The sequence below is a fragment of the Cetorhinus maximus genome, chromosome 3 (assembly GCF_964194155.1).
Source record: "Cetorhinus maximus chromosome 3, sCetMax3.hap1.1, whole genome shotgun sequence".
NCBI classification, from domain to species: Eukaryota; Metazoa; Chordata; class Chondrichthyes; order Lamniformes; family Cetorhinidae; genus Cetorhinus; species Cetorhinus maximus.
Genome location: NC_135881.1, coordinates 58,224,276 through 58,249,938, shown reverse-complemented (window position 1 = coordinate 58,249,938; position 25,663 = coordinate 58,224,276). Strand labels below are relative to the sequence as shown.

Here is a 25,663-nt window from a genome sequence, read left to right as displayed (position 1 = left end):
TCTGTCTTCTATGACCAAGCCAATTCTGTATCCATCCTGCCAGCTCACCTCTGATCCCATGCGACTTTACCTTCTGTACCAGTCTGCCATGAGGGACCTTGTCAAAGGCCTTAATGAAATCCATGTATATAACATCCACTGCCCTTGCATCGATCATCTTTGTCACTTCCTCGAAAAACTCAATCAAGTTAGTGAGACACGACCACCCCTTCACAAAACCATGCTGCCTCTCACTAATACGCTCATTTGCTTCCAAATTTAATATAGAATACGCAGAGTCAGTAGAAAGATTTAAATACTAAAACCTTTTTTTTGCTTGTTACAGCCTGAAAAACACATGTTGAAATATTTTCATGTCTTATCTAAGATTGTTTTATTTGGGGGTGAGGTTATTTCCTTTGATATTAATCGTTAAGTCAATAAATGCAGGTTCAATTATAAAAGTAATTAAATCTAACAAAAAGATTTATATTTTATTATTGAACTAATTTGTATTATACTTGCTCTATATTAAATCACATTTTACATGTTCAATATGACAGTGAAAATACTCCAATACAAAATACACAAAAAGTGATTTGTAAAATATTGCAAGTTTATAGCTGCAGTACCTGCCATTTAAAAAGTTGCAGTGCAGCTTTACCACATTAAAAAGGCACTGTATAAATGCAAGTTATTTTCACAGTACAGCAGCGTCTTAGAGAAACTGGTTCATAAAACCATTTCTATATTGGCACAGCAATTCACTTCATTTAAATCAGTTTTACATTGTTCAGACACTATCCACCTATAAATGCTTAATCTATGAAAAAATTTAAGCAACATTATGAAAAAATGCAAGACACTATGGAAAAACTTTTTAAAGAGTGGAAAATAGAATTATATACGTAAAAATTAACTTTCTTCCAGTGGTAGTTTAAAGTTCTATTATATTAACAACTACCACTAAGTTGGGATTCCGCACCAAGGTACAGATATCAGCACAAGAGAATTTAAGGCTATGTACTACTGCAGAATATCATGCATTGGCCTGGTTAAACTTCTGCTGAAAAATTTCAAAAAAAAAAAATTCTATTCTATTGATTGACAAAATGTCTTTTGAATAGTCACTTAAAATCCAATTGCAGAATTTTCCCTTTAATGTTGCAAAAGTGTAAAAGACAATGGGAATCCCATATATTGATTGATAATGTCAGAAAAAAAGTACAGAGATTAAAGCTCAAGATAAAAACCTTTTTCCCTAAAGATAGTATAAAACATGAGAAAATTAAAATATCAATATTTCGCAACACAACCGCTGATAGAAAGAGCAGAACTGCCCCAATTCCCCAAAATAGCTCATTCTGGTAATGGGAGCATAAGTGGAATGACTAAAATCTCTTAAGAAATAATTTATTTTCTGGTCTTTCCACTCAGGTTATTAGATTATTTTATGATCAAACATGTGTTAAACTTCAACATTGACTAGTAAAAAAAGTTTACTTATTATTTGAGTATACAGAGGATGATGCAGTCTGCTAAAATTTGCAACATTTCAATAACCAGCATGTATGCTGACTAAGAAATATTTTAAAAACAAACACTTGGTTACCTCAATGGTTGTGTGGAAAGGAAGGCAAGTTTTATTTTGTAGTACTGTTCTCTCACAATACTAGTATCAAGTTTTCTATATTTAACAAATCCAATAAGAAACATTTAACCAAAAAAAGGACAGAAAGTGGGGCTTTTTTTTTTAAAAAGTGCACAAAAGGCATCACAATATGCAATTGCAAGATTTGCTCATTTGCACCATGGGGTCATTAGTGATCTTCTACTGCACAATCTAATCTTTTAGCAGTAGCCTCGTCTTCCATGGCATCAGTATTAAGAGTGGAATCGGTTTTATATTTTGACTTCCATTCCCATCCACGTCGAATTCTACCTAATCTTTTTGCAAGACATGGGAACAGAAATACTACTTTGCATAGCAAAACTATAATGGGCAGAAGAACTGCGATTATAAATGTTGGAGGTGTGTACCAGATGAAGTACTTGAGCTCCACCCACTTTCTCCAGGCATACACCAGAGCATGAAGAGTACAGAGGAATAATGCACAATATCCCATCTTTGACTGTAACAGAGGATACAAGAGCATTAATGTGCTGTTTAAAAGAAAAGCCTTTTGACACGAGTATCAAAAAGCAAGTTCCATCAATATGTCACACTAGGGTATATAGAAAGTAAGCACTGCTCCAGGAAAAAAAAGCTCCAAAAATCCAATTAGATTTTATTCATTACATCAATTTGCATAATTAAACCCATGAAAGTGCCCAAACAATTTAGAAACCAAAAATGTGTGCACAATTAGTTTATGAGTAAGCAACTTTAGCAGTTATAATAAGGATGGTTATCTAAAGAACAGTCCATGTGATGTTATCCAACATGGCTTTTGATTGCATGTTGCCATGATAAGCCTCTAGCTACACTCGATTGGCAAGCATTATGTTTGCCCTCACATCCTGTCTGATCCTGAACATCCGTCATTTCTGCTCCAAGTCTGTTGTTTGGATATTCACAAGTGGCTTAAAGACAGATTTTCCTGTGAATCTCCTCTACCCTGTGTGGGAGGATACTCGGATCCCTCATCTCTCAGGAGCTATATTTGTAATTGGAAACCCAGAAGAATGATGTACAATCCAATCCATGCACCCCACTAAATGGCTGTGGTGATACATTTTGTATTTATTAAAAACGTACCTGTACATACTGGAATTCTCTCCAATTCAATGAATTGCCAACAGAAGGAACAGAAGTCACAGCCAATATGGCGAGAATTGCAAGACCCAAAATTCCTAGTGAAACATAAATTTCCATTCTCCAGACATCGTCCTCGATCCAGGCATTTTCTTTGTTTTGTTTCACCTGTTAGGCCAAGATGAAAAACATCAATATGCCATAGTTACAAAATGCTGGAAATACTCAACAGGTCAAGCAGCATCTGTGGTGAGAAACAGAGTTTGAGCTTTCTTCAGGACATCCACCTGAAATTCTGTCTCTCTCCACAGATGCTGCCTGACCTTCTGAGTATTTCCAGCATGCTTGCTTTTATCCCAGGATTTTCAGCATTTTGCTTTTTGCCACAGAGTTAAAAGCTTTATTCAGATTTAAATTCCCTGTTCCACATTACTGTAGGCTAGATGTGAAGTTCTTTCAAAGCAGTACAGTTAATCAATTCAAGTACTGTTAGAAAGGCCAACCGCCGTCATAAATTCAGATAGTGCCAGTTCTTAACCACAAACCAGGAACGAATGTTGCATGACTAAGGTCAGCCTAACCTTTTAAAGGCAAGAATAAAATAAAATAACTAACTAAAGTAGGGAGCAAAAGCTGAAAGAGCTTCAAAAACAAACTAAATGTTGACTTCATGCATTGTTCATCAAATTCTGCCATTCTGCTCATCACATGGAGAATTTGCTCGTTGAAATGATTTAACGTGGATCGTATTCCTCCTAGAATTTGAGTTTGTTGGTTTGAGTTCATAAGTATGCAGCGGCTACTTGGATCAGTCTTTCCTAAAAAAAAAATCACTTAAAAAGAACTTTTAACTCTTAGATTAAACCGACAAGTATGAAACCCGACAGTTGTCGCATACAGAATGAGGACTATTCTAACTTCAAATCCTGAAATAATTTATATAGTTTATATTAGTACTATGGAGATTGGAAATCTAGCACCGAGTCTTTTCCAAAGACCCGTGGAGGCTTTGAAGATAACGCACTCGGATAGCGCTCCAGCTGCAAACTTCCAGTGGGAGGAAGGAGCAGAAAAAGGTGAAGGTGGGGGGCGGGGGGGGGAAAGAGCAGAAAAAGGTGGAGGTAGGGGGGGAGAAGGGAAGAAAAAAGGTGGGGGGGGTGAAGGAAGAAGAACGTTGGGTGGGGGGGGGGGGGGGGTGAGGAGAAAGAAGAAGAATCCCCTGCATGCACCAGAAACCTTTGAATTGGTGCTGAGGTGGTATCACTCAACCCCACCAGTTGATTTGACACTATACCAAACATGGACCACAAAGAACTATTGAACATACTTGCTCATCAATCACCAAAGTAAATGCATTTGTCTGCAAGAGGGGCTCCACACAAATGTTATTTAAGAAAGGGCCAGACGACAACTTTCAGGCAAGCTGCTTTGATTTTGTGAATTTGTGAAGTACTGTGCTGTGTCTTTGGAGGTGTTTCTTTTAAACAAAAAGAGTTGGTGCTTAAAATCAGAGAGGACACAGTAATTGCTGCCCATGGTATGGGGGATGTGGCTGCAGTGCCTCTTAGTCTACAACATAACAATGAGATGGAGCAGAGGCTGCACAGAAGGGAAACTGGGTGAAGTGGGAGGAGGTAGAGGACACTATGCAAAATGCCTTACCCCACCGAGAGGTTTTCGAGAGCACGTTTTCTTGCCTCCACCTGACCCAAGAGCAGTTCCTGAGGCAACTCAAGTTCAACAAGGTGATGGTCAATGAACTGTACCACTCATAACTACCTTGAGCCTCACACCACTATGGGGACAATCCTACCAGTGGTAGTGAAGGTCATCGACACCTTAAATTTGTGTGTCCAGGTTCTTCCAAGTAGGAGCGGGAGAGGTTGCCAATGTTTCCCTGTTATGCTGTTCATTGCAACATCTGGGAGATCTTGTAGGCCATCTGTTACAGACTAGGACAGCACATAGTCTTTTTGCTCAAGATGGATGAAAGGGATTGTGACTTTGGCAGAATAGCAGGAATCCTAATACTGCAGAGCCCAATGACTGCAATATAAACAGAAAATGCTGGAAAAATTCCGGGTCTGGCAGCATCTGTAGAGAAAAAAAAGTTAACGTCGAGTCCATATAACTCTTCTTGGTGGGTTGCACATGACAACAAGGAGAGCTCCTGTAACTGCAAGGCTATCCTTTCCATGAAAAGGTGCAATGGGTGTGTGACCATGCCAAGAACATCATGTTGGTGAATGCCTGCTAACCTGCCACAATGCATTCACCCTACCCCTGTAGGCTCTATCCACTATCTTTGGCCCCCCAGAGGAACCAGAGCCTGGCTGCTCAGGAACAAGTGCAATATTCTTGTGTGTCAGTGCGTAGCTGCATGGCAACCCGACAGACATTGCGTAGACATTGTTCGGGGATAAATAATACATGGACGCAACTGCACACAAATGTAAAAAGTAACCACACATGGCAAATGAAGTTTAAAAAGGGAACATGAGACAAGGGCTAACCCCTCTAAATGTGAATGATGGACCAGCCCCCCCGCCTCATCTCATGGAGGAGGGTGCACATACTGTGTGTGGATCTGTGATTTTCATTGTATATCTGAGCAGGCAATCAGCAGGCTGAAACAACAGTTCTGTTGCCTTGACCACTCGGGGTGGGGGGGGGGGGGGGAAGACTTATAGTACATGCTGGAGTGGGTCTGAAAGTTTCTGGTGGCCTGATGCATCCTTCACAACATTGAGGGTGCAGTTATTGCCTCCAGTCATCTGCAGGACATCTTGGGTGAAGAGGAGGCATTCTGAACTCCTAACCATACAGGCCATCAGCAAATTATTAGATCCCACTTTTAATAAAGCTACTTCCCATGAATATGGCAGCCCCACCATCGCATCCACCAAAACTGCCCTATTACAGCATCTCCTTGGCCACCATCCAACAACGATCAGCCACAAAAACCTTCTCATTAACATCCTTTTCCAAAAATACATCCAAATATACTAACAGAAATGAACTATTCACCCTTGTGAATTTATTTAGTGCCTCTCCTAGTACTTCTTACAGTGCTATTTGTGGCTGGAGCATGGCTGCTGACTTTCACTGGTGGAGTGGGGGGATGTGATGGGTCAAGAAATAGCCTTGCAGGGTCCGGCTTCAGACTGCACCATCTCAGCATGTGCAACTGCAGTCTGGGCTGGTTGGCTGAGAGGCAATAGCACCGCGGAGAGGCAGTGGTAGAGCACAAATACTGCCATCCTGAGAAGACACCAAACTTCATGTTCCACAGTGCCACTGCCACTCCCATAGGGCAGCATCTCCACAATCCTAGTAATCTGTAGGACGATAGATTGCTGGACTGCTGTGAAAGCCTGCAAGAGATCCGCAGCCATGCCGGCAACAGCCTGAATCTGCATAGCAACAAGCATGGATCTCATGACCTCCATCAGAGCTTCCACTGCAGTACAGAGGTTGGGTGGCTTCTGCCTATGGTGCAGTGGAAGCTGAGACAGCAGCCATCAGATGCTGCACCACAATTGGATCTGCTAGTACTGTCATGGAGTTGGCCACCACTCCACTCTGTGCAAAGCTTGGAGACCATCCTTTCCAATGTCTTCTGCCATATTGGAGCTCTACACCTCGATACTTCTTGACAGTTTTAGGAAGCAGTCCGGGGTGCCTGCCAATGCATTAGGTGTCTCAGTTTGCATGCGCATCAGTGTCCTCCTGCTCATCAACCCATCAAAGTACTCATCTGAAAGTCATCCATAATTGCTCTCGGACGCATCCTACTAATCAGCTCAAGAGTAGAATGAACAGATCACCTGCTAACAATTGATATATATTTTTTAAAAAGGTAGGAGAGAGGAAATACTTGCATTTCTATAGCACCTCATCACATCATCGTACTCCCCAGAGCACTTCAAATTCTATTAATTTGTTACTTTTTTGATGTAGTAAAGATATACATGCAATATTGGCTTGAATATGCGATAGGTTGTGTAGAATTAATAACATATTCGTTCACTTTACAATTCAGTGTCCTGAGCCAAATTCAAATTAGTCAAGAACAAAGGCTAAGGTTGCTGACAGGTCATTTGGCTCTAGTAGGCCTGATGTTTTACAGAAGAGGAAAAAACAATATCTGGACAGATTTAAAACTGTGTGAGTGAATTCTCCAAACTAACGTACTATTTAAAAAAAAACACTGAGATAAGGGACTGGTACAGATTAACTTGAAGTTAAACAACAAATTATGGTACGGCAGTGTACACAAGGAATTTTCCGGATACAGCAGATATAACAGTTTGTTAATGATTTATTTGATGGTGGTAGTAGTTGGAACAATTTTAATTTTAGCAATAACACATTGTAACCATACTCAATTATGTCCAAAATATTTGAAAACTTGCAAGACCAGTACTGGAGTTGAAGATGCAGTGATAGTTTGCAAGGCCAAAAGGGTCGAAGCTGACTTTTCTGAAGACAGGGTGATGGTATTTCTGAAAGGGACGGGCACTGTTGCCCAGGAGCAGGATTCAAAGATGAGACTAGAATTAGGGAAGATAAACTGGGAAAAAAGATGACAAAGATAGGAAAGCAGTGGAAAATGTTTAAAACAAAGATCCAGAAAAATTGGGAGAAATATTTTTCTTTAAAACAACAAAATAAACTAGCCAATAGTGAAATACCATGGATGAATAAAGAAATAAGGGCAAAAATGGTCACTGAAGAAAAAAAAAATCATACCTTAAATATATAGACAATAAAAAAGATGACAAAACAGGTAGCGATTAAGAGCAGAGTTAAAAAAAAAATCAATTAGGAAAACACAGGAGCCATAAAATTAAATTATCAAGGAATATATAATCAAGATAATAACAGACACAGGAAAAACAGGATAGGGATAGGACCAGTAAACTAAACTCTCATAATAGCAGAAATATTAAATAGTTACTTTTACTCAGTATTTACCAGGGAGATGAACAAGGTGGCAATGACATTAGAAGGGATCAAAAAGAGATATAACGATATTTAATATCGAGTATATCCAGATTTTCAATAAACCAAATCAAACTTAGGATAAAACCTTGGTCTGGATGAAGTGCATCTACACATATTTAAAGTTAGGGAAGAGATAGCAGAAGCACTATTACGCGTATGGAAAAATTGTGTTTACTTAAAAAGGTCAGAGTTGGAAGTGGGAAAACAATAAACAACAGGTGGTCCTCTCTTAGCTTCCAAATGAAGTCAGTAAGTCTGGTAAGATTGGAATTGTCCCCATTAGAGATATAAATTATCCATGAATCAAAGAACTGTTACGAAGATAAAGTTAATTAATTTAAATCTCTATCTGGGATATCCAAGGTATGCCATGTTGTCATGGGTGGGCGGTAGATTGCCAGGAAGTTTCTTGGTTTAAAACAAAAACAGAATTACCTGGAAGAACTCAGCAGGTCTGGTAGCATTGGCGGAGAAGAAAAGAGGTGACGTTTCGAGTCCTCATGGCCCTTCAGCAGAACTCATGAGGTCTCGAAACGTCAACTCTTTTCTTCTCCACCGATGCTGCCAGACCTGCTGAGTTTTTCCAGGTAATTCTGTTTTTGTTTTGGATTTCCAGCATCCGTAGTAGTTTTTTGTTAGTTTCTTGGTTTATCTATTTCTGACAAAAAGTTAGTTAAGTCAGCCTGGAAGTAGCTTATAGACAGGCAGTTGAAGACTGGATCAGGAGCTGTAGACTAGAAGCATAGAGCTATCAGAAATCAAGCGTGTTTTCAGATGTGGAGTCACTAATCGAGAATGCAGTGAGGCCATTGCTTGAGCTGGGTGTCCACAATTATGGAGGTGCTTAAGGAGAATTGGAGGGTCATCTAGCTGGTTGCTAGTGGAATGACCCCAAGAAATCTCATACCTTGGAAAATAACAGGAACACTGATGAGAATCAAAGTAAATTCCTGAAAGCTGTGACACATCTTTGTTTGGTCCCAGAAATGAACGATCAAGATCCTGTAAAGTATAGGGGAGCACTTGGATGGAAGTAGAACAAGAAGTGTTCTGTTGAGATTTTCAGGCTTAAAAGAATAAGCGTTTAAAAATAGTATTAAGTTATTAGTACTTAGCTCTTGTACAGTAAACATTTTTTTCAAATAAACATTTTTTTAAATAATATGAAATCTTGACGCCATTCTTTCAGTTAATAACTGGGAGTTCAAATTTCTATTTATAAGTTACTAGTCTCCACTGAGATCATAACAGTGACCAAGATTGGGAAATAAATATTCCAGGGTATACAACATTTCAAAAAGAGGCAAACAAAATGAAAGAGGAGGAGGAGGAGTAGCCCTGATAATAAAGGACATCAGTGAGAAAAGATCTTGGTTCAGAAAATCAGGAAATAGAATCAGTATAGGAGGAGATTAAAATAGCAAAGGTCAGAACACGCTTGTGGGAGGAGTTTATATGCCCCTTAATTGTAGTTATACTGCTGTACGGTGCATTAAACAATGCATTATCGGATAAAAACAAAAAACTACTGCGGATGCTGGAAATCCAAAACAAAAACAGAATTACCTGGAAAAACTCAGCAGGTCTGGCAGCATCGGCAGAGAAGAAAAGAGTCGACGTTTCGAGTCCTCATGACCCTTCAGCAGAACTGAAGGATCATGAGGACTCGAAATGTCGACTCTTTTCTTCTCCGCCGATGCTGCCAGACCTGCTGAGTTTTTCCAGGTAATTCTGTTTTTGTAATGCATTATTGGAGCTTGTAACAAAAGCAAGTAATAGTTGTTTGGGTGGGGGGGTCTTTAATCTTCATATAGACTAATCAAATTGGCAAAGGTAGCCTGGAAGATGAGTTTGTAGAATGCTTATGAGAGTTTCCTGAAGCAATATGAACTAACTAGGGATAACGCTATTTAAGATCTAGTATTGTGCAATGAGGTAGGGTTAATTAGTAATATCATAGTCAAACATCCATCTGAAATAATAGTGATCATAATACAATTGAATTTCACATTAAGTTTTAAAATAACATGAAATCGCAGACCAGAATCTCAAACTTAAAGCCAATTACATAGGTATGTGGGGAGAGCTAGCTAAGGTTGATTAGGTAAATAGACTAAAAGATATAGCAGAAGAAACAATTCAAAATATTTAACAAAAATAATATTTCATTGAGAAAAAAAACTTGGCAAGAAAGATCCATCTGCGACTTAATGGGGTGGTTAAGGATAGTATTAGATTAAAAGTGACGGTTTATAAGGTTGCAAAGAATAATACAAATTCTGGTTTCTAAAACACTCCCAATCCTCAAAGGGCCACCAAAAAGTTAGTTTAGAACTTAGAAAGTTAGTATGCAAGTACAGCAAGCAATTAGGAAGGCAAAAGGCAGGTTGGTCTTTATTGCAAGGGGATTGGAGTAAAATAATAAAGAAGTCTTGCTACAATTGAGTAGGGCTTTGGTGGGACCACACCTGGAATACGGTGTGAAATTTTGGTCCCCATATTTAAAGAAAGATATACTTGCATTGGAACAACTTCTTCTTAGGCTGTTCCTTGGAGTTGAGGATGACTTGCTTCCGCACTAAAATTTAGTTCTCAGGTGACTGAAGAGTCCAATGCGTGACCTACAGTCCCTGTCACAGGTGGTGCAGATGGCGGTAGGGGGAACGGGTGGGTGCGGTTGTCACACACTCTTTTCACTGTCAATGTTTGGCTTCAGCTAGCCCTTGGCAAGGAGACTTGAGACGTTCAACTCCTTCCTGGATGCTTTTACTGTGAAGATTCAGTAGAGTGGTCCCTGGGATGAGAGGACTGTCCTATGATGAGAGGCTGAGTATATTGGGCCTATACTTTCTCAAACTTAGAATAATGAGAGGTGATCTTATTGAAGCATTCAAGATTCTGAAGGGGCTCAACAGGGTAGATTCAGATATATGTTTCCTCTGGCTAGGGTATCTAGAAAAAGGGGGCACAGCTTCACGATAAGGGGCTAATCATTTAGGACTGAAATGGAGGAGAAATTTCTTCATGCAAAAGAGATTTGTAAATCTCTGAAATTCTCCATCCCAAAGGGTTGTGGATGCTCCATCATTGAATTTATTTAACGCCAAGATAAGACATATTTTTGTTCTCCCAGGGAATCAAGGGATATGGGGAGCAGGGGGAACATGGAGTTGAAGCCCAAGGACACCCATGGTCATATTGAACGGTGGAGCGGGCTTGACAAGCCAAATGGTCTTCTCCTACTCCAATTCTTACATTCTTATGTACAATCTGTGAGCCAGTGATAGGATGAAGTTGACTTGTAGGAAGTGTGCAGTTAGCTTGGAGCATTGATGAACCAGGTTCAGAGTCAGGAAAAGGGAAGCCAAAAATCATGTAATTTAGTAAATATTCACAACATTAACTTCTACACAAAACATTAATGAATCAATGTGTATCCTACACTAGGCAAATATGTACTACTGTTGGAATCGTGACAGTATGATTTGAAAATAAGAGACTCGACAGAATAAGAGCTTGAGAAATTATATTATAATCAAAAGTGGAAAGACTAGCTTGCTGAAAAGCTTAAAGGAATGCCCAACTCCTTCATTGCTTCCATCTCTTTTCATCTTTTCCTCTCACACTTTTTTGTTTCCATTGTTCCTTGGCATTACAACTCCAACACTCAAGAAGCTCAACACCAGCCAAGATAAAGCAGTGTGCTTGATTGGCACCCCATCCACCTTAAACATTCATACCCTTCACCACTGTAGCAGCAGTGTATACTATTTACAAGATGTACTGCAGCAACTTGCCAAGGCTCTTTCAACAACGCCTTCTAAACAGGTGACCTCTACCACCAGGAAGGACATGAGCAGCTGATGGATGGGAACAACACGAAGCTGCAAGTTCCCCTCCAAGACACATACCACCCTGACTTGGAACACTGTTCCTTTACTGTCACTGGGTTAAAACCCTGGAACTCGCTCCCAACAGCACTGTGGGTGTACCTACACCAAATGATAGTTCAAAAAGGTGGCTCACCACCAGCTTTTCAAGGGGAATTAGACAGTAACCTTGCCTGGGACGTTCACACCTCAAGATCAAATAATAAAAAAGTACTATCAGCAGATTTCAGTGAATACTGTCGGCACCTATAAATCTATTTGATACCATCACTGCTGCCAGAGGTAGTACAATAATTGAGTGTCTATGAAGTATTTTACTAAAAAAGTCCATTTTATGTCTTGCAGTGGATAGGATGTTAGAATGCAACGTTACCTCCTACAAAATCCTAAAGTGACTCCTGAGCAGAGACATATTTGGACCAAGTATCAGTCAATCCACTCAGGTGGACATAGAAGATCCAATTTGAAGATGGTCCCCTGATAGCCTGGCCAATATTTATCGCTCAACAAACTTCACTAAATAACATAACATGGTAATTTATCTCATTGAAACCTTGCTGTGCTCAAATTAGCTGCCATGTTTCCCTACATTAGTGGTTTTAAAAAACTTCACTGTTTATTAAATTCTTTGGCACATCCTGAGGTCATGAAAGGAGCTTTTTAATGCAAGTTCTTTTCTTTTGATCATCTTGGGTTGGGAGGCAACATAATCCAGCCTAAAATGTTGTCATGATGGCTGAAAGATTCACTCCATAGATTATCTTGATGGGAATGATAAACATCAGTCAAGAATGGAACTGAAGCCCAGTATCAAAGCAGTCCTTTAGAATCTTAGCTCCAAATGATCTGTGAGATATGAAAATTTCTCTTGATTTAAGAAGTGGATAACAGCAAACATTTATATATTGCTGTTCACATAAAGCAGGGCTTTAAAAGTGCTTTATACAGGAAAAGGGAGGCGATTGCTAAGCAAGAAGCAAAAGGAACGTGTGTAGGAGGCAGATTGAGAGACCAAAGTTTTTTTTGGCAAAGAGCACAAAAGAGAGTAAGACAAAATTATTTTGGGAGAGTATCTAGGCTGCAGATCCGTAGGACTAAATAACTGGCCAAGAGGGGAAGGAGACAGTAATAAGAACAATAGTGCCTGAGTGAAGATGATTTCCCAAATGCTCTGAGACAATGCCATGAATGAATTTGAAAACAAAGAGGATTATAAAATTTGGGAGGTGAGAAGAATGCCAAGATAGAATGAGAAACCATTCCTTGAGGTGATGAATGCACTGAAGAGGTTTTAGCAGTACAAGAGTTTAAACAAAATAATCCAGAAGCAAAAATGAGGAAAAAGGCATAGCAACAAATCAGATGCAGAATATAAATTTTGGATCAGAGAGCAACTTATGCACTACCAGCTTCAGCCAGGGAGGTGATGGAGTCAAGAGTCAGGTTAGTTAGCAAAAACCAAAAATGATGGTTTTAGTTTTGTCAAAGTTGCAGCAACTTTCAAGACTTGGTCAGACAGGCAGATAGATTATACAGTACCAGCTCTGAATCATTGGGCAGAATTTTACATCCCACGGGTGGGTGCATGCCCGACTCAATCAGGTGTAAAATTGTGCGAGATGACATCGGGCAAGCATCCCATCATCATCGTGCACTCACTTATGCTTGGCGGGCGCACGCAGCAGTTGACAGTGTGCCCGCTGACAATTAAGCAGCAATTAAGCCCATTAGTGGCGCAATCGAATGCGATTCTTCGTGGCCCATTCAACCTTATGGTTGGCAGATGGGCCAATCGGCCAGGTGGCCTTTACATTTTTCATGAAACCTCATCCAAGGATGGGATGAACTCTCCATTAGGAAATAAAATAAAAAATAAATATCTGGGCATTTTTATGCCATATGCTTTTAGGTGCTTGATTGTGCTGCATGGACATTTTTTGCAGCATTTTTTTAATGCTTTATTATTTGCAGGTCTGCAGCTCCCCAAGGCAGCTCTCTGCCTTCAGGGAGTTCTCTCCCAGTGCTCACTCACGCTGCAGTGACGTAGTCGCCTGCCCTCTTCCCGCCCCCAGTGCTGGGCTTTTCAGCGCGGGTTTCACACTGGCTGGCCGTTAATTGGCCAGCCAGTGTGAACTCGCGGTTGGGGACGCATTTCCCGACTGCTCCTGGGCCCGCCAATCGTGCAGGCCCAAGAGAAAGATTCAGATCATGGTGACAAGAATTATACAGTTTGGTGTAATTGGCATCCACGGAAGCAGAATTTGTCCTTGTGGATGATGTAATCATGGTAGTATGTGTATGAGCATACAAAGGAAACCTAACTCCAAAATCTCTTTAAAATTAATCCAAGCCAAGTACTGAGGGATCTATAAAATTAGATAACAATTCACGGAATAAAATATAAATATAGATTTCATTAACCAATGCTATAAATTCACAAATTGATTTATAGCCTGGGAACAAGACCCACTCGCGACTAATTTATATTATTAGTAAAACAATGAGCAACATCATCAGGCTTTTGGGGTAATCAGTTCCGATATTAACCTACCTACAAAAATTGAAAGTGGGAAGTAACTAGTCTATTGATGACCAAGATGTTTCCTTCTGTAGAATGGAGACCAATTATTTTGGAAGAATGAGGAAACACACCAAGGCCAAAAACAGTAATGTTTCAAATCCGGATCTCTAAAAACCAGAGCTGTCTGAAAATGGACATTTTTAGAATGTACCATGCATCAATTTTAGTGGACTAAAATAAAATTTAAAAAAAAACTTACCTGGACAATTTGGCTAGGTGCTGCATTGGCACGGTGTGGCGCCTGACTAGTTATCCTCTTCGCCACTTGCTCTACTCCTGTGCTCCGAGTGACTCTTGACCCTACCCGGTTTGACCCGAATTGCCCGACCAAAACCCTGGCAAGATCTGAAATCCAGTACAGCCTTGATCCCAAGGTTGCAGTTTTGAGACACTACCTGTACTGTTCTTTCACATCTGGGACTTGGGTTGAAATCCACACCGCCTTGATTTGAATGAAATCTATTACTGACCAATATTGCTGTGTGAAATGACTGAATAGTTGTAATCTTTAATAGGTACAAGTTTATGATGCAAATAAAAGCCAATAAGTAGGCATGGGGCACTTCGTTCATTCAGGTGGTTTGGTAAAAAGTTATGTTGGTGCAGTACATCCCAGTTTTGTGTGACTGAGTGGTCTTTTTAATCCATTTTTGACGTTACTGGCTACTAAAAACAGGAGAGTGTATTCTACTTCCCAGGAATGCCTTTACCTTTATAAACATGCAAATTCACAAAGAAATAGCAAATAACAAGAAGAATTATGCCAACAGTCTCACTTATTCTTACCTGTTGATATGCCCAGTTGAGTAATTTGTATCTGTAGGATCTTCTCATAGGATAGCACAGACTGAAGAATGCATGCAGCACAGCATAAAAGAAGCTGAGGAGTCCTAGTTGTTTCCGTACCAACATCCAGCGAGCTAGCCACTGAGGAAAACGTCTATATTTGGTACCAAAATGGAGCTGGAAAGTGGCTGCCAAAATTCCTGGTAAATACACTAAAGCCAAAAGTGTAATGGCAACCACTGGAAGAACTTTGTTCATGACCAAAATGGGAATTTTATAAAATACATTTTTGTTTTCAGTTATATAGGGATGAACGATATCTCTTAATAAAGTATATGTGAAAACAGCAATGGACAGCCCCCCAGCTAGCTTGACAGGAAAGTGCCAGAGTGGGAAAAGTTCCAGTTGTCTATCTAGTTGTGAGGGATATTCAAAGTCATCAAAAGGCGGATGATTCGGCAATGTCACATTTCCTGTTGATATCCTGGAATTCTACAATACAAATTATTTAGAGTCAGTGAACAAATAGAAGTACTTGGTTTTCAAACAAATAGAATCTTCCTTTACCGCATTCTACATAGACTGAACCACATAGCTATCCACCTTTTAAAATAACTATCCTCTACTGTAAGTAGAAATGCTCATTCCAAATATCACAGATTTTCTTCTAACTAATGCAACCTACAATTGGGATTGGGAGTAGTGTTTGGGGGGTGGGTGGCATAGGCATTGCAATCTTGGAGATAAATAGTCAATCAGAATGTCCAGTTAATGCTCACATTCAGAGTTGTTAAATATTGTAAAGTAATTCAGATAATTAATGACATCAAATGGATATTATAACTGATGGAAGTTTTGAAAGGAAATCTCAGCACAGCACACTAAAATATTGAATTGTACAAATCAAGTAAGCCTAAACAATCTCTTTGCCCTCCTCCATAAATCACTTAAACAGCATTGCAAATATGCAATAAAAAACAGAAAATGCTGGAGATACTTAGCAGGTCAGGCAGTATCTGTGGGGAGAAACAAGAGTTAACATTTCAAGTCAATAACCTTTTATTGAAACTGGGACATTTAAACATTTAATAGTTTTTAAGCAACTGGGGTGTGGTGGGGGTGTGGAGGGGGGGGGGGGTGGAGTGTAAAAAAAAAAGGGAATGTCTGTGATAAGGTGGAAGGCAGAAAGATTAAATGACGAGGTTGGTGGCATAAGGCCAAAGAGCAATAATGGGACAAAGAAATGAAAGTTGCATCCAGAGGAGGTTGATGGCAGAATGAACAACTACCATCCAAAAGCAAAGAGTAACGCCAAAACCAACAGAGAAAGAAAACAAAATGGGGCCAGAGTCAGAAATTGTTGAACTCAAATGTTGAGCCCAGAAGGCTGTAAAGGCCATAAATCAAAAGATGAGGTGCTGTTCTTCAGGCGTGTGTGGATCTTTATTGGAACACTGCAGAAGGTTGAGGATAGAGAGAGGTCAGAGTGGGAGCAAGGTCGAGAATTAAAATGACAGGTGACCAGAAGCTCAGGATCACACTTATGGACTGAAGAGAGGTGTTCCACAAAGCGGTCATGTAATCTGCATTTAGTCTCCCCAATGCAGGGGAGACTGTATTGTTAGCAGCAAATACAGCATACCAAATTGAAAGATGTACAGGTAAATCTCCGTTTCACCTGGAAGGAGTGTTTGGGGCCTTGGATAGTAAGAAGGGAGGAGTAAAAGGAGAGAGGTTGCATTTCCTGCTTGTGCTAGAAAGCTGTCATGAGAAGAGGAGGGGGTGATTGAGGAGTAGGTCAGCGTGTCAGCAGACAATCCCTTCAGAATGCTGAAAGGGAAGGCGATTGATTGGTGTTGGCCTCACATTGGAGGTAGAGGATGATCAATTGCTTATGGAGGCTAGTGGGGTGCAAGGGGAGGACAAGGGGAACCCTTGATTGACCCAAAATATTAACTATTTCTCTCTCCAGAAATGTTGCCTGACCCGTTGCAAACTGTCAGCATTTTTCTGTCTGCCTTTCAAATTTCAAGCATCTGCAGTAATTTGTATTGAAAATATGCAATTTGTTTAAACAGAATTCCCGATGAAACATCAGGTTGTTTTTATTGTGGTGCTGTAGCTAACTAAAGTCCTCGGGTTAGTTTTTTCCTGTTTCCCAGGGATTCACACTTGAACACTACATCGAATTTCTTTCAGTGTATTGTCAATTCCCAGATCATGAACACATTGGAGCCAATCCTCCAACACCTCAAAATTTAAAATTCTTACTCCCAGCTGTAAAATAAGTTCATGGTTTAATTCAACCCATTTTTAACCTCTTTCAGCCCTACAACTAGCACCCCAACCTCCATTTCACCCCCTCACCCCAACTTTCTGTTCCTGTCACTTGCCTCTGGTACGTGGCCCCACCATTGACAACCATGGCTTCAGCTGTCTGGGCTAGTCACTCTGAAATTCCTTCCCGAAATCTCTTCACCTCCTTTAAAGAATCCCCTTTTCAACCACGTGTTTTGTCACCTTTCCCAATATTTGTTTGGCTCAATGTTCACTTTTTCTTTATAAACTCAAGCATACAAGTTCAGCAGGTAATAGGGAAGGCAAATGGAATGTTGGCCTTTATTTCAAAGGGAGCGGAGTATAAAAATAGGGAAGTCTTGCTAAAACTACACAAGGGACTAGTTAGACCACACCTAGAATACTGTGAACAGTTTTGGTCCCCTTTTATAAGGAAAGATATACTGGCATTGGAGGCAGTCCAGAGAAGGTTCAATAGGTTGATTCTAGGGGTGAAGGAATTTTCTTAGGAGGAGAGGTTGAGTAGATTATGCCTGTACTCACTCATTGGAGTTTAGAAGAATGAGAGGCAACTTTATTGAAACATAAGATTCTTAGGGGGCTTGACAGGGTAGATGCTGAGAGGTTGTTTCCCCTTGTGGGAGAGTCTAGGACCAGAAGGCATAACCTTAGAGTAAGGGGTCACCCATTTATAACAGAGATGAGGAGGAATTTCTTCTCTCAGAGGGTAGTGATTCTGTGGAATTCTTTACCACAGAGGGCTGTAAAGGCTGGGTTGTTAAGTATATTCAAGGCTGAGATAGATTTTTAATCAGTAAGGGAATCAAGGGTTATAGGGAAAACGCAGGAAAGTGGAGTTGAGGATTATCAGATCAGCCATGATCTCATTGAATGGTGGAGCACTCGATGGGCTGAATGGCCTACTTCTGCTTCTACATCTTATGGTCCTTTGGACTTCTTTTTGTATAAGACCTTTCATTTTTTTTTTAAAAGAAGCAAACAGTTATATGTCCCATGAGAAATTTTAGCCTTTCCATTTGTGCAATTAAACCTCATCTGCCTTATATCATTATTAGCTTCAAGCTCATCATGCTGCCAACATGCCCCAAACTTGGAGCCTTTTTTCTAATTTTATCTTTGGTCATGCCCAGATGGCAATGCATGCAGCAAATAATTAATTCTAAGGAAGTGTCTTAAATTTCATGTGACTTTCCTATTGTCCTCAATCAAAAAGCCATTTGAAACTAATTACCCAGTGATAAAAAGCAAAACAATGCAGGCGGAGACAGTGGCATGGTGATATTGTAACTGGACTGGTATTCTGGGGACCTGGGTTCAAATTCCACTACAGCAGATTTAAAAAAAAAATCTAGAACTAAAGAAATGATCGTTGTATAGAAGGAAATCTGCCATCCTTACCTGGTCTGGCCTACATGTGACTCCAGAATGCCCCGTGAACAACAGCAATTAGGGATGGGCAATAAATGCTGGCCTTGTGATGGCCAGATTTTCCCACGTCCCATGAACGAATAAATAAAAAAGAAACAGAAAACACTGGAAGATTTCAGCAAATCAGATAGCAGTGGAGAGAGAAATAGAATTAATATTTCGTGTTGTTGACCTTTCATCTTCTCCATTACACAGCAGCAGTCAAGATCAGAAATTTAAACTGTGTTTGAGAATAGAAATGATTGGAACCAGAGTTTTGCTAATCTATAGTATTATGTAGTGGTTCTCAAACATACTATGCTAGTTGATCAAGTAATTTGTCCCCAATCTTTCACTAAAAACATTGTTTATACAAACATTGTTACTGTGTAGTACTAATACCATATTTGTAAAGTACTTATAATGAAATGAAATGTCCTGAACAATATAAAAAATGACACCAAGCCATAAAAAGAGATATTAGATCAGATGTCCAAAAGTTTGACCAAAGAGGTAGGTTCTAAGGAGCATCTTAAACGGAGAATCTTAAATGGAGAAAAGTGATGTAGCGTGGCAGAAAAGTGTAGGGAGGGAATTTCAGAGCTTAAGACTGAGATGACTGAAGGCATGGACATCAATAGTGGAGTGTTAAAATCAAGGGTGGACAAGAGGCCAGAATTAGAGGAATGTAAACATCTTGGAAGAATTATGGAACTGGAAGAGATTACATGGAGGGGCAAGATCATCAAGGAATTTGAAAATAAGGATGAGAATTTTCAAATTAAAGTGAAATTAAAGCGTTGCTTGATCCGGAGCCAATGTAAGTCAGCAAGCATAGGGGTGATAGTGGAACAGGATTTGGTGCAAGCTAAGACATGGACAGCAGAGTTTTGGATGACCTCAAGTTTAGAGGGCAGAATGTGAGAGACCTGCTAGGACAGTATTGTAATACAGGAACAGAAATCTATCAAGAAGGATTGAAGCATGGAACTCCGAGATAGATGAGCATTTTTGTGTAGACGACAAGGTCTCGAGAGGAAAGGGAAGTTGGAGATGAAGTGATAGTTTGTAAGGACTGTGGGGTAAATGATTTTCTTTTTGGAGGAGAGGGATGATGATGGCAAATCTAAAAGGAGATAGAGAACCAGCAACAATAGTGGCATTGTACTGGGAATAGGTTTGAGGGAGTAGGAGGTGGGTCCCATAAGATGAGCTCTGAGAGGGCATGAGGGGAGATAAGAGAGAGACTAGAAGTTTACAACTTCAGGATTATGGTAGGGAGGAGATGTTTGGCCAGGTTGGCTAGTGGAAGGGAGGGTCATGGTAGAGACAGCTGATTGGATGGTCTTGATCTTAGTGACAAATAAGTCCATGAACTCCATGTGGTTATAGTTGAAGGTGAGGATGGAGGAGACAGGAAAGAGCTTTAAAAAGTAGAAAAAAGCAGCTAGAGGCTATCTTAGCATTTCAGGATGATCCTGGAATAGTGAGCACTATCAGCAGACAAAAGCAGTACCCGATAATGCTTTATATGGTCCAGTCAGATGGCAGAGGATGGATGAACCAGTTGTCCACCATATCTTAAACTAATTGATTTGGCCAGAAAGCATCAAGATTTTTGTAGTGTTGAGGGGACACCAGCAAAAGATAGAAAATTATTCTCTTCCCTTAAACTCTTCTCTTCCTTCCCCAAGCTCCGCACTTGCTTAAAAACCGTTACATTGCTAACATTTTCCAATTTTGATGCAAGGTCACTGACCTGCAATGTCCATTTCTCTCTCACCACAGATGTTGCCTTGCTTGCTGAGTGTTACTGGCATTTTTTGTTTCTTTCCAGATTTCCATCATCTGTAAAATTTTTAAATTATTCCCAAAGCTTGCTCCAATGTGTCCCTATCACACCCCCAAGCTTCGTGTTTGGCACATTTTACAAGATAACAAAAGATTGTTTGAATGCAGGTCAGGTTGTGCTCAAAAATAATAACTACCTTCAGGTGAATCAGAGGGGTTGGGCAACTATACAACTTGACATTATTTATAGTTTGAGTAAATAATTCAGGATTAAAACATTGGTAACGGAACACCATTCTCTTCTTCTTCCCTCCTTTCAAAATCAAAACCGTATTGACTAGAATTAGATATTTTAGGCGGAAACAGAATTAGCAAATGGTGGTCAAAGGACAGTTAGTAAATGGACCCGCATCTTATTGTGAAGTACTTGTCTCCAAATTAGTTTAAAAAAGATTGGTTCTAATCATGCTGATACAAGTTGCAAAGTAATGCGCCATAAAATAATTAAGAACCGTTTCTTGCCTCAGACAGCAGAGATCAGATCAGGCAGGTTAAAGGGTTTTGGACCTCTTTCATTATAATCGGCTGGGTTTTCACAGAGGGGGAAGATTCAGCGGACCTACAAAAGCGATAGCCAGGACCAGATTCCAAGGTCATGTGCCTGCACTCTGTATTCCTGACCTGGCTGGCTCCATTGTGGGGTTAGGCATCTCCTAGCCCACCCCCATCCCCCTACACAATTTTCATGGAGTCAAGCCAGCTTTCCAAGTAGTTCACGGCCCCTCACTGTTGTCATGAGCCATAGTCTGGATGAGGGAACCTTTTGAAAGGCAAGTCCAAAAGGTCTTACCCATGCAACCCATGCCACTCCACCCACCCCCATGGCCCTCATACCCTTCATGCCAACCTATACACTTGCATGCCCATTCACCTACTATACACTCTACAGAGCTAATTAACCCTAGAATAATAATAGTATGTGTGGAAAGGTTTTTTTAAAAAATCATTCATTACTTTCTACTTCCTTTAAAAAATGCATTTACTACATCCCTATAGGAGTGTTAATTATTCAGGCCCTTTAAAGTATCAATAGCAGAAACTGCAAGCAGTTGAACCAATTTATCTTGTGTAAATAAACATTGTGCAATTGACAAAATAGATCACAGAGAAAGAATTGTAAATTAAGCAACGTTTTCCTTGGGGTGCAGCTGTTTCAGTCAAATAGATGTCTGGGCTCTCAGCCAAGACTTATTATGGGATTGGTGGAGGGGCATAGCTTGCCATGGAGGGTATGAGGTGGCATGAGTTGGCATAGATGGGACAAGGGCTGCTTTTTATCCCAGTTACAATGAAACAAAACAAAGTCCCACAGCACTGCAGCTGGCCTTTTAAACAGCCCGCCTCAGCACCCAGCAGTCCTTGTAGCTGCCGCTGAGCTCTTTTCAGTCGGGTCAGACACCCATCAACACCCACCCCCTCCAGAACGAATATTCTGTCTTTGCAGGAAATTTCTCCCGAGCCAGGAAATTTCCCAACTGCCACTACCTGCCTTTAGGATGAAAATCCAGCCCTATATCTTTCACGAAATTGGAATCAGGTTGTTGCCTGTACATTTTTCATTGTATCAATATGGGGACCATAATTTGGTATAGCATTCTACACATGTTCTAAATAGAAGTTTAAGTTTTTATAATTTTACACTTATGAGAGCAATGAGTTTCCAGAAATAGTTATCCATCCAGATGGAAAGGAATTAGCTTTATCCTTCAATATTGGACAAAAGAGTGGAATGAGAAGGAGGCATGCAGATATACTTTCTTTTTATATGTAAGAATGACATCAAGAAAAACATTCAGCCATTTTAACTCAAATAAGGTAGCAGGACAAGTTGATAAAGCCATTAAAATATATATGGAATCCTTGGCTTTATATATATATATATTAAAAAAAAAGAGGCATAGACTTCAAAATCAAGGAAGTTATGCTAACCCTCAAATCATTGATTGGGCCTCAGCTAGAGTATTGGCCCAGATTTGCAGTCAGCAGTAAAGGAATGGCACTCGCATTCACTATGCTGAAAGCTACCCACAGAATTTTCAAGGGCTTTTGGGCCGAGACTTGCGTCAGATCCAGCACAGTGCCCCATCCAAGGGCATCTGTGGTGTGCATGAGCAGGGAAAATAATATAGCGTGGCTCTTCAACTAATGCAGGCTCAGAGCCTAGAACAGGAGGTATAAATTATATTTAGATCATGTAGACAAATGGAAAGAAAGATAGGTTCAAACGAGAGCAGTAAAGTAAAAAAAAAATTTTTTTAGGTCTCCAAAAACTAGGATGGAACACATTGCCAAAGAGGTTGTTTGGCAGCAATTATGACTTATTAAAAATTCAGGGGGTCAAGAAGGCAGTCACCACCTTCTCAAGGGCAATTAGGGATGGGCAATAAATGCTGGCCTAGCATTTAAAAAAAATTCACATACAACAGCCCTAGTTTTTTGGTGTGTTTATTGCTGGTGGTGGGGGTTCGGGGTGAGGGGGGCAGTGGTAGTGGTGTGGTTGCAGTGGCCTGACAAGAAATATTTTTACACAGCAAGTTATCGACTGGGGTTTATTGTTTGAAAGCGGATTCAATAATAAACTTTTAAAAGTTAATTGGAAGGGGAAAACATTTTGCATATTTTAAGGGAAAAAAGTGGAGGGTGGATTAATAATTAGTTCAAATAGAGCAGCCATGGGCATAATGGCTTCCTAATGTGCTGTGAGAATTTATAATTTTATTAAATAAGGTTATAACATGGCATTTAAACTTCCTCTTTTTCTGCCAATGATTTTTAAAAATTAAGTACATTGACCAATTACACATTTGGTTCAATCTGTGGTAATTAATTAATATTCTAGTTTTCCTCTGCACTTAAATTCTTTTTGAAAAGCACTGTTTCTTTTAGTGGTTTGAAATCTGTGTTAAATTACTTCATTCTTAAGAGAGAGTGACAGCTTTGTATTCAATTAAGAAACAGCAGGAACTTAGGTACAAAAATGCTTTGCCGGTTGCCAGCTCTCTCTCTGGATAATCCCATCACAAGTTAAAAATATTAATATTTTTAACAGTTTTAAACAGGTAGATTACTACAGTCCTTAGAAGAAAAAGCAGTACCTGCCACATTGGCCTAATGTATATAGAGAGAATAATTTTACGAAGCTAAACATATGATTAGAATTTTAAAAAGTTAGTGCATACCATTTTAAAGCTACCACAAAACATAATGCTGGCTGACGTGCACATTTCATGAGGTTTAAAACCACTGCATGATGTCTGTATTGAAAATATGCAGCATCTGGGCTTAAATTAGATCTTTTTACAGGGAACATATGAACACGCAGTTTAAACAAGAGAGAGTGTCTTGAACAAATTATCTACATAAATACAGATGAGGGAGACCCATCTCAGCCTAAGTGCCACCTTGCCCAACTTCCATCACCCAATTTTACTGCCAAACTGGACCTCAAATGAATCCAAGATCTCCTTTACTGAAAATCCTAATTCAAATGTTGAGCACTTCAGCTCTGAAATTTATATAGAGACTGGTTCAAAATCTATGCTTTAGCTCATGCTCATTGCTCTACATGTCTTGGATTAATCAGAAGTGGTGGGTGGCCTGTACAGACGGTAAGGATACTGATTTTGAGAACTAAGGCTGCACAAGCACCCAAAAATCTACACTTGTTTGATCACATGGCTCTTATACATCATTTTAAAATTGTGAATTGTATTCATCATTCTAGTTTAATAACTGAAAATTAATTCCTTCTGGTGTATTAAACTGCAAAGCAAAAATAGTGACCCCATTGCTGACACATCTTTTCATGTGCTACTTCCCTCCCAATTGCCTATATGTTACATTAAGATTAAAAAAAAACCCTCAAACATACTTAAAAAGCTGTTCTTACAAAGATTTGTTTATAATGTAATTTCTTACATAAACATGATTGCATCAGATGCACGAGGGGTTAACCTGCTAAATTAGGGTACAAAGGACCAGCAGGACTTAATGCAGAACTACAAGGGTAATGACTGTTCTACACCAGCGGGAGCATTATTGACCAGTTTGCAGTCATTTGGATGTGCAGTTTAAATGCATACTCCTTTTGCCACTATAAGACTTAGAACCCTTAAAATTACTGAAGCAACACACAAAAAAAAACACCTACATTATATCATTAGGGGACTTAGAGGTTTTAAACAGAGTGATAATCATTGTCATGGGTGAAGGATAAATGCTCCCTTGTCAGTATTTTTTCATAATGACCTGTTCAAATCGTCATCGCACAAGAGATTTATGCATAGAAATGCATGCCAATTCAGTAAACAGTATTTCTTTAAAAAGACAATATACTAATTTTTACCATTTTCACGTTATTTACTCCACTTGTTGACAACTCCATTGCACATGTTTCATCTCCATTGTTACGTGTGGGATAGGCACTCTCAATATCCATTAGGAGTCACTGTTAATACCTGGAACAAACTGCAAAAAAATATACAGTACAGGAGATTCCAGCACAAATTTTAACCTAGAAAAAAACTTTTTAAAGGTAACGACCTTGACCAAAAAGGAGAAACAACAACACAAGTATAACATTAAAACAAATCAAGGTTAAATATTTTTATACAAATAAAATTGGAGTGCCGCTGAAATCAACAGTAACACCAGCCGGACCTTCCGCGCCTAGTTTCTCATTCATGGGTCTACCCTGATTTGTTCCCCTTCAGCAGCAGCTATTTAAACTAACGTAAACCTACGCTGCCGAAGGCAATTTCACGTAGCAATTTCCAAGCACTAACTCGAGTCTCTGTGCGGCGAAAAGTTGGCACAATGGACCAGGAAAGCATTCAAGGGGTATCGCCCCTCTGTGAAGCTGCTATCCCACACCTTCTAAACTGTTGTCAGCCCGAATCAATGAGACACTAAAATAGTGGATATAACCCAGGTGTAATATATACCGTGCCAGTCCTGCTACTAGTTCATCCGCTGGCCCGCCACTCACATTCTGCAAACACCGCCCTCCAGCATCTTGATTGGTCCAGAGATCCTGTCAATAACACCCACCCTCCTAGGTTACGTCGTTCATTCAGGGTGACAGTGCAA

The 25,663-nt window shown here is 39.8% G+C and overlaps 1 protein-coding gene across 3 annotated transcripts; it reads right to left on the bottom strand.

Moving 5' to 3' along the window:
• Positions 1-420: 420 nt before the first annotated feature.
• On the bottom strand, positions 421-25,583 carry LOC144678657 (STEAP1 protein-like). 3 transcript variants are annotated; one of them, XM_078538414.1, is made up of 5 exons: positions 25,519-25,583; positions 24,921-25,032; positions 14,999-15,490; positions 2,738-2,902; positions 421-2,111 (listed from the first exon to the last, which is right to left on the bottom strand). In XM_078538414.1, exons 2-5 carry the CDS (start codon positions 25,011-25,013, stop codon positions 1,800-1,802), a joined length of 1,062 nt encoding a protein of 353 aa, XP_078394540.1. In that variant the 5' UTR covers positions 25,014-25,032; positions 25,519-25,583; the 3' UTR covers positions 421-1,799. The 3 variants fall into 3 exon arrangements, with proteins under 3 accessions (XP_078394540.1, XP_078394541.1, XP_078394542.1); XM_078538415.1 differs by lacking the exon at positions 25,519-25,583 and adding an exon at positions 25,318-25,500; XM_078538416.1 differs by lacking the exon at positions 25,519-25,583 and adding an exon at positions 25,360-25,500.
• Between the last annotated feature and the right edge of the window lie 80 nt (positions 25,584-25,663).